This window comes from Lygodium microphyllum, chromosome 16, assembly GCF_053477565.2.
Source record: "Lygodium microphyllum isolate KBCC chromosome 16, Lygodium_microphyllum_v1.1.10, whole genome shotgun sequence".
Classification (NCBI taxonomy): domain Eukaryota; kingdom Viridiplantae; phylum Streptophyta; class Polypodiopsida; order Schizaeales; family Lygodiaceae; genus Lygodium; species Lygodium microphyllum.
Genome location: NC_141150.1, coordinates 137,615,364 through 137,625,020, shown reverse-complemented (window position 1 = coordinate 137,625,020; position 9,657 = coordinate 137,615,364). Strand labels below are relative to the sequence as shown.

The 9,657-nt window shown below is 40.4% G+C and overlaps 1 protein-coding gene across 1 annotated transcript in view; it reads right to left on the bottom strand.

Annotated features, from left to right (window-relative positions):
- Positions 1 to 1,964: 1,964 nt before the first annotated feature.
- LOC148023484 (UDP-rhamnose/UDP-galactose transporter 6-like) overlaps positions 1,965 to 9,657 on the bottom strand; it is a 28,701-nt gene continuing 21,008 nt past the window's right edge. Inside the window, exons 4-5 of the mRNA XM_087696476.1 lie at positions 2,579 to 2,740; positions 1,965 to 2,490 (exon numbers count right to left, since the gene is read on the bottom strand). Coding sequence (XP_087552602.1) covers positions 2,158 to 2,490; positions 2,579 to 2,740 — 495 coding nt within the window. The 3' untranslated portion in view covers positions 1,965 to 2,157. The remainder of the gene's footprint in view (positions 2,491 to 2,578; positions 2,741 to 9,657) is intronic.

Genomic DNA, 9,657 nt, shown 5'->3' with positions numbered 1-9,657 from the left:
AAGACAATATATCAAGGCCATTTGACTCTCTTCAAAGGATATGCTATTACATATAGCCTCACCAAAGCATGGTGTGGGGTGCATACAAGGATGGTTGGAAAATCCATCATGTTTTGATAAGTAGGACTAAAACCAAGTCAACAAAGAGTTGTGGTACCTAGCAATAGGAAGAAGGTGGAGCCTAGCAACAAAGAGGTTAAGGTGTAGCTTAACAAGTGGGAAGAAAGCTTAGAAGAGTGCAAGGGAGCCCAACACTTGGAAGCAAAAAATGGATGCAACACAAGCACATATTAAGGTAGGCTCATTTTTCACATCTTTCGAACAACAAATGGCATCTTTTTCTATCATTACTTTATTCATATGATTGTGTGCTTCCCACGAGGCACATGGATTAGTGGCCCTTAACAAGCTCTTTACATGTGACCATTTCGCTTCTACCTCCATCAACACAATCCATTTCGTCTCATACATCTTTAGGTTGTGTGAGGCACATGCTACTTCTTTTACTTAAGACCCTTGGTCCATTTTTCCCTGTACATACATCATTAGTATGGAAGGGTAGACCTAAAGCATGGTATACTCGCATTATAGTACAAATTCATTTCCAATATCTTCCCAATGTCCACATTGTTATGTGCCATGGTAACACCTAAGTGTGACCCTAATATCAACATCAAAATGATATGAAGGGTCATACCAAGTTGAATATAAGCAAATTTGTTCCTTGTGCCAATTTCGAGGACTATTTTGATGCTGAGAATTGCCAAACTAACATAGTTGCAAGACCAATATCATTAGTTTAACCACATTGAACTCCCCTCCATTAATAGTCACTCAAAAAATGGAGAAACCAGCACATGAAAAGAAACCGAAACCGATTGCAATGGGTGAAATCAAAACAAAGCTACCAACAAAAACAAAGAACTTCAAATCCAAAGAAAATCTCAAAGTACTAGCTTATGATGACCCTTCCAAGTTTGGGACTTCTCATGCCGTGTTAAGAAATCCAAAGATATGAAGGCCTAGATAAATATACATCTAACCTACAATCTCTAGACATGCTTGAGAAACAAGTAGCCCACCTCATTAGAAGTGTATAGAAGAGCCAATAAGATATTTGACTTATCATGATGTTGGGTGTTGCGAAACTCTCTTTTTGAAAATGATGAAATTCTTGAAAAACAATTTTCACCGGTGCAAAATGTTCTGTTCGGCCTTGGTTTTGCTTCACGTGCTACATCTAGAAATGCTGAACGTCCAAGTATCTCGTCATATATTTCCACACCCAACAGTGGAGCACAAAAGCAACTAGCATTTGCAGATGATAATGAATAAGCCAGAGAACATGTGGGGCATTTTCTGTATGTGTCTGGCAAGGAAAGGAACATGGAAATCAGACACGAGGATTGTTGCTTGATCTATAATACCCCAAGGATATTCTGTCGCCATAACTCCAAGTGAACCTCGTAAGTACATAAATAAACACAGTTGACCTACGTGCATGTATGTATGTCATTTTTCTGCAGCCGCCAGGAACTGCACACATCATCTTTGGTACCAATGTCATCACATCTTATCATCAATTGTCACACTGATTTTCTTACACTGCAGCATCGTATTAGGCCAAACACCAACCCATAGACGAGCATTCTTTCAGGATGTGGTAATGATGACTCCAAAAATCAACTTCATTATCACAACCAGAGCAGTCGCAAACTCAGCCAACTGGAAAACGGCCTATAATGCAGGAATTGTACTAGAAGCCAATCCAACTTACAGCTTGTTTGCATCATATGCTATTAATGATGCCCATGAGGTTAATATAAGATACAACAAATGATCTGAGTTCACAGGTTACTGGTTTGACTCGATTAGTAGTAACTGACAGCAATCTCGACTAGTTATTGCTCAACAACAACGAGGCTTGCTTGCTACTTTCCACAATTCACTCTCGAGAGGATAAAGATTGAAAAAATCAAAGTAAAAGAATCAGCTGGCATCAAGTCCGATTGAGAAAACTTTGAACTACATAAACAGGAGTCGTACTCATGCTTTCCAGCATACACGGAAAACATGCTTCGTGCAGTGGCTCACAGATTCAGGATTACGCATCAGATGCAGGTCTGGAATAAGAAAGCGAAGCCTTCACTAACCGCTTCATACCTTGTCATCAATTCCCCCATTTTCTTGACTACCGACCTGACCTCTCTGAGACTTTTCATTGAGTGAGATATAGGCACGCCGTTCCTTCCCTCCTGGCTTGGATGATGCATTGCCATACCAGATCATTCCTACAACAGCTAGTAGCATGCCCAGCACTACCTGCAAATTTAGCCCCTCCCTACCAAACAGAAAAAAGCCCAAGATTAAGACGAGAACTGTCTTCATGTGACCTAGCACCTGAAAAGAAACGGCTGTGAAGCGCCCAATGCAGATGAACTGACTGAGATTTGTCCCCACTGCAATAACGCAGGAAAGAACTATAAAAAACTGCAAATCAACCAGTACACACAAGTTAGTTATGGCTTTACGTTTGCATATTTGAGGAATTGATAAAAACCAATAATGATACGCTTACCACTGAAGGAATACTGTAGTCAAACTGGTTAACTTTCTTTTCTGTGAGCCAAAAGTCAATCAAGGGACCAGCAAGAAGCAATGATCCAGCTTGCGCTGGTGCTGTATGACCAAGAAGGTCGAAGGAGCCAAGAGAGTATCGTTTTTGTAAATAGTGAACGTACTGCAAACATATCATGGAACTGTTTATAAAGTGCAAAAAGATAGCAATAAATCTTATCGCAATGAAAATACGTTTGCTGAATTTTGTCAGTTCACCGATATCGTTACGCTTGTCTATGCCAATCAATTTTAATTTTTCAAAATGAGAGTTAGTCAAGGCTAAAATCAAGTACAATGAGCCATGAAGTTGATATAGCTCTATGTTGGTGCACGTAGCCAAATTCTGATGGGATCCCAGTTAACAAAGCAAGGCATCCAGATACCATCAAACACGGATCTCAGTTAACAAAGCAAGATATCTGAACTACCATCAAATATGCAGAGCTCCTGAGAATGTCTCAAAGACTGTCTCTTATGGATAATGGACAATATCAGCTCTTGGACATATCTTTTGGATTAACAGATGTTCCCACTACTTCCAGTTGATCATAAATTATCTATTTCGTCCATATCTCACAAATGTGGATAGTTGTTTTCCTCGACAATATGCTTATTTATAGTAAGTCAGTGGAGCAACATGCCAACCACCTGTGTATGATCTTATGTCTCTTAAGGGAGACGCTTGTTTGCAAAGCTATCCAAATGTGATTTTTTTTGCATGGAGCTTTTGTATCTCGAACACTTCATCTCGGCTTATGGCATTCAAATTGATCCCAAAAATATTCTAGTGCTCAATCTCTTTTTTGGGTGTTACTAGTTTCTTTCAGAAGTTCATGGAGGACTATGCTCACATTGCTAAACCATTAACACGTTGCTTAAGGCTATCCGAAGCAAGGAGAAGCACAAAAGTTTGTTGATTGTTTGTTAATAGTTATGAATTGTAATGTGACCTAAAAATTCTTCAAATTTTGCCATTGTTTGCATGTATATATTGTACAATTTCATCATTGGACATGTAGGTAATCGATAAGTAAGATTATTTCTTTGAATATTTCATGTATATGGATTCTATGAACCATATAGGTAAGAAACGTTTTTCAAAGTTTCCTAAAAATTAATAGTATAGGAAACTTGTTTGAAACTTGTGAGTCGTTTCCTACCTTGCTGTTTTCAAAACTTCTGGCTACATAGTGCAGGCTTACCTATGTTTTCTTTCTCCTTGTCCTCATCTATTATTGAGGAGCATCTCATGGAGCAGTAGACTATTTATAAGGCTAGAGACCTACCATTGACCAACTACTAACATCTATGTTTTTTACTGGCTGCACTCACCAACATTTCAAGCTGAACTGTTTTCAACTATTGCTCCTACCTTTCCTTCAGCCTGCATTTTAGCAACGTATCAAAAGTAATCAAAGGTTTTGGGTGCTTTTTGCCACAACTCTACACTTCGCGTTCTGTACCAGCTTCAAAGAGGGTACTCTTGTGTTGATTTTCATACTGGTACTAAACTCACTTCATTATTGTTTCTATTCCCTTTGATACTTGTGTGCTTGTGGTGTTATTGAACTTTGAACTCTTAAACTATGTTGATTCTCTTGAGCACTAGCTGCTCTCTCACACGAAGTGTGTCTCCTTTCTCAATTTTATCTTTAATTCCTTATAGCTCCATGTACTAACTCTTGATTCTCTCAAGCACTTGACTGTGCTCTAATACTAGATGTCTCTCCTTTCTTATTTCTATCTTTAATTCCTTACACATCCTCCATATACTAACTCTCAATGACAAGCTCCATGGCCTTGATTATCCTACTTGGAGTGATGTCATGAAGGCTTTGTTGTTGCAAAAAAAATTCTGGTACGTGCGTCATCTCTAGATCAGCTCCCTGACCTCAATGACCTTCATCACTATTCTCATTGGGACAAGAAGCAATTGTTGATTGGCACACACACAATGCTATAGCAGATGTTTGGCACCTCTCCACTGCGTCTCCAAAGAGGTTCTACTAGTGTGGACCAACCTCCAACTCATGTACAAGGCAACATCCACCATGAGGGTTGTTGACCTTTATGGTTAGCTTCAAACCATTGTTGGCCATCTCAAGAGCTACCTATTGATGCCCTTTCTCCTCTACTTTGGGCTTTCTAGCTAAACTTAATTGTCACTTAGGATTGTTCGAGCAATTAGTACACCTAGCACACGTAGGGCTAGGGTTTCTTCGGGTCACTTATGGCGATTGGTCCTAATTTTTTCTATTTAAAGACATTTTGTGCATTTTAGCACATTCATTATGGACCTTATCACTATACTTTTATTCATTTAGTTGAGTGTATTTGTTCATCATTATGATTGAATATTTGAGCTCTCTCTCTCTCTCTCTCTCTCTCTCTCTCTCTCTCTCTCTCTACACTTGGCTAACAGTGGCATTAGAGCCATCCAATGCTTGCAACCACTCACCCTCACAACCATTGCCATTGAGCTCTATACTCTTAACTAAATGGTATCCAAGACATTGCCTTTGAGGTGGCTCTCTCTTTCAAACTTGGCAAAAGCCATACAATATTCACTACATCACTCTCACCTCTCAAAAATCATGCTACTTTAACTTGACCATTGTGTGCCATAATCGACTTGCAACAATTCCAATGCAACCAACTATACTAGATTCTACAACACCTTGACTTCAACCAATTAAGCCTCCTTCCAAGATTAGCACTAGCTTAAACCAATGGCCACCTCAACCAAAAATAACCACCCTGCTTAGTTGCCACTGCCCCTCCCATTGCCGCCATCTCAGCTCCATAAGTTGGCAGCTTCTATTCAGCTAAAAATTCATTATATAGTGATTAACTCTTTAAAACAGCCCCAAAACATGTAACTTACCAAAAGTGTCATTAAATGAGACATGGTTCTAGAGAGTTTCTATGTCCCACACGAAAAACCATAATTTGGGAGGATCCTTCTACATCTATAAATAGACAAGCTGCCCAATGGCACCAACCATTCAGCCCCATCCTTGTCTTGCAAGTTTCAGCCATCAACTCTCTTCCACTAGCTATCTAGCCCCCATGGTCTATATAGTTACCATCATCTTTAGCGCGTCGTTTCTGTGTTTTCAGCGCTATTCTTCATCAGCCTCTACTCCAAATAGTGGTTGGTACACTCGCAATTCATCTCTGATGGACAACACACATGATACCTCCTTCAACTCATCCCACAAGTGACATCAACTCTTGGACAGCTCTACCCTTGAGCATTTTGTACGTTCTCTCATTCATTTACAACATTGATTCATTCACTTCAAAGTTTTCTTTCTCCTCTATTTGTGTTCTTGCGTTTTGCGTATTGCGTTCAGGGTTTGTATTTAGTGCGCTATTGTCCAAGTTATTGTGTTTTAGCCGTGTTCGTACATTCTATGTTCTCTGTTCAAACCCTAGCATATCTTCATATGGCTTAGGAGCATGGTAACCATGAAACGTGTTTCGCTGGCAGTGAAACACAAAACAGCTAAAACAGCCAAAATGTTTCACTAAACGCAAAATGCCCAGAGTGAAACGGCTGATTGAAACAAGATTTTTAATGAAAAACAATTGTTTTTGTATGCTTTTTTGAGAGTTTTTAAATACTCTACATAAATGATAGACATCATTTATTGACATGAAAGGATTTGCATGGTATAAATATGTAAGTTACGTCTCATTATTTATAAAGAAAACTATATCACATATACTGTTCAACCGTTTCACTAGGGACTTGCCCAAAGGTGAAACTTTTTGGGGTGAAACACAACGTTTCAAGGGTGAAATGTTTTGCGGTTGCCTTGCAAGTTAGGAGATGGCTCCAATGCTAACCAAGTGTCATAGACATGCATGAAACTCAACCTCGGGAGATTTAGATAAGTGTCGTCTGTGTATCTCGCATAAAACCAATCTCTCCACGATAACCACAAGACATTCCTTAAAAGAACATCGGCTCTGATACCATATGAAGATATGCTAGGATTTGCATAGAGAAAACACAGAATGTACAAACACGGCTGAAACACAATAACGCAAGCAATAACACGCAAAAACACAAATAGAGAAGAAAGTGAACTCTAAAGTAAATAAATCAATGCTATAAATGAGAGAGAGAATGTACAGACTCAAGGACAAAGCTGTCCAACAGCCAACAGCTCTCACATGAGTAGATTGAGGGAGATGTCAATGTGTGTCATCCATCAGAGACGGATCCCAAGTGCAATCACAAAGTAAAGGTTGATGAAGAAAAGACTAAGAAAGTGCTGAAAACACAAAAACGACCTGCTGTAGATGCAAACGCAAATCAAGCCGATGCTGAAAATGGAAGGACAATAAGCTACAAACCAAAATGCAAGTTTCTGGGATTGAAACTAGTAAACACAGCAATGCAACTACCTAAAGATGATGGCATCTAATCACCCACAACAATGGGAGGTTGGGCGACAACCGTAGACCACATAGCAACAATCACTAAAGACTGGACAACTAATGGAAGAGGGCTGATGGCCAAAACCTGCAAGACAAGGATGGATTGAATGGTAGGCAACTTATCTATTTATAGATGTAGAAGGATCCTCTCAAATTAGGGTTTTGGTTATGGGACATAGAAACTTTCTAGAACCATGCACCATTTAGTGAAACTTTTGGTACTTTACATGTTTTGGGGCTGTTTTAAAGAATTAGGGTTTTGCTTATGGGGCACAAAAACTCTATAGGACCATGCACCATTCAATGAAACTTTTGGTACTTTACATGTTTTGGGACTGTTTTAAAGAGCGAATCAGTTTGTAATGCATTTTTAGCTCAACGTGTGTGTGTGTGTGTGTGTGTGTGTGTGTGTGTGTGTGCACATATATATATATATATATATCTAAGTTCCATCAATTGGGCCACTCAAAAGAAAATATCTATCACCTTTGCAATCTTGATAGGTCCTTGGGTGGTCCATCATGACACCCTTGGTCTAGTGCCTTAGTCTCTTTGGGATGAGACATTTCGGATCAAGGCCAAGCCATCTCTTCACTCTCCTCGATATCCCTTTTTGGGGCCTGAGAACCTAGAGGGGTTGATGAGCTACCAAAACTTGCCTCTAAACTATCATCTTTTTTGGCATTTTTGGCTCATAAAAGCAGCCCCAAAAGGGTATTTTAGCGATTTTGTGCAAAATAGAGACTTCCTCTAGTTCCAACAATTTCAACAAAAGGGACACCATGACTATTGTCACGTGTACATACCACCCTTCATTCCTTGCAGCCAGTTGTTGATCCCTTGCATCCACGGTTGTCACCATCATCATCTATCCTCATCATCACCACCTAGAGGTGCTGCCCTTGCTGCAAGCCATTTACATCAGCGTCTCAGCTGTTGTCAGCCTGTTTGCGGGCACCTTATGCTGCCACCAGCTGCCCCGTGCCATCCACAGCTGCACGTGTTTTCTGCCATTCATCTCAACCTGGTCTGCTGCTGTTTGAAGGTTCTCCTACACTGCTGCAGCTGCCTAGACATCATCCAGAGATCATGTACACTCCAGACCAGCAGGTGACATCATCTCCAGCCTAGATGACCTATTCTACAGCTGGGAGACCTAATTCTAGGGTGCATTTGGATTGGATCAGTGTGTCTAAGGAGCAAAAGGTATTCCCACGAATTGACCAATATGTCATTTCTTTGCAAATTGATTTTAAGGTTTTTTGCTGAGCTGGGAGACCTTGTTGGGGTAAAAGGCCCCTGTGTATAGTGACCGCCCATATTCTTTATTCATATATATATAAAAGTGCAATAAGGCTATCATAACATTGTTGACAGCACCAACATTGTGTATGCTCTTCTCTCTCGCATCTCCTACATCCCTTTCAACCGGTATCAGAGCAGATCCTTCACGAGCGCTTCCCGGCCTTCCCCGGCATCTACACGAGGTATGAGAGCTTGCTTCTCACTCAGTTCTCAGCCATTCTTTGACATGAACAGCAAGGTTTCATGAAGAGGCAGCCATAGCTTCCATTATTGAAGCTTGTTCTCTTCACCTCTTGCTTGGACTTGTCCTAGGCTTGTGTAAGCCTATTGTAGGCCTTCATTGGGCTCTTGCTTATCCCCTACCCACCCTGATTTGGCCCCTCAAGTACAGCAACATGCTCATGTTTTATTTGCGCTTGTTTGCAAAAATGGCTCAAAAATCACTCTTTTTGTCATATCTCGGGCATTCAGAACCCAATTCAAGCAAGTTAAGAGTCTAAGTTGGGGTTTTGGCACGCTCCGAACGCAATGGTGATGTCGGATTTGCCAAATTCTAATCACAGAATATTCTGCAACAGATTTCAGGTCTGATACAACATGTATTTGTATGCCTATGGCTTATGTGATGCTTCTATTGATGTCTATTGATACTGGATCACTTGTGGATGTTATGCCTCTTATGTGAGATGCATTTGGAGCTGATTTAGCTCAGCCATTGACTGTTTTGAACAGTCCCAGATCTGTCCAAAACAAGGCAGCCACCTGTTACTTCAATTTTATGCTTACACGTCTTGGCATTTGATGCCCGATTATGTCCGGTTGGTGCCTATACATACGGGAATGTATGCCTATGGTTTACCTACGGATTTGAGCTTGGATTGAGCATTGATTTGCTCAGTTTACAGAGGTTATATGCTGCTGGAAACTTCAGGACTGAAGCTATTTATGCTACAGTTGGGTTATGCCTATTGGTCACACGGGGTGCTCCCGACTACTCGGTATGATGTCATGATGTATTTAGACAATGCCACATGTCTTGTTTATGCTCGCCAATGCTTTTGAGATGAGATTAGAGCTTGATTTGGGTTTGACTATCACTTCTTTGCAGCTGGCATTTCATCTATGACATGGTTTATGCCTAGGCTACCCAGTACGGGTTATGTCTTGGTGAATGCTTTATGCTTTGGCTGTGGATGGCAGTTGTTTGAACTCATCTCGACATTCATTTGAGTATTCCCTTGAGCAGTTGGACATTGACTTGGCTTTTTCTGTTACGACTTGGCT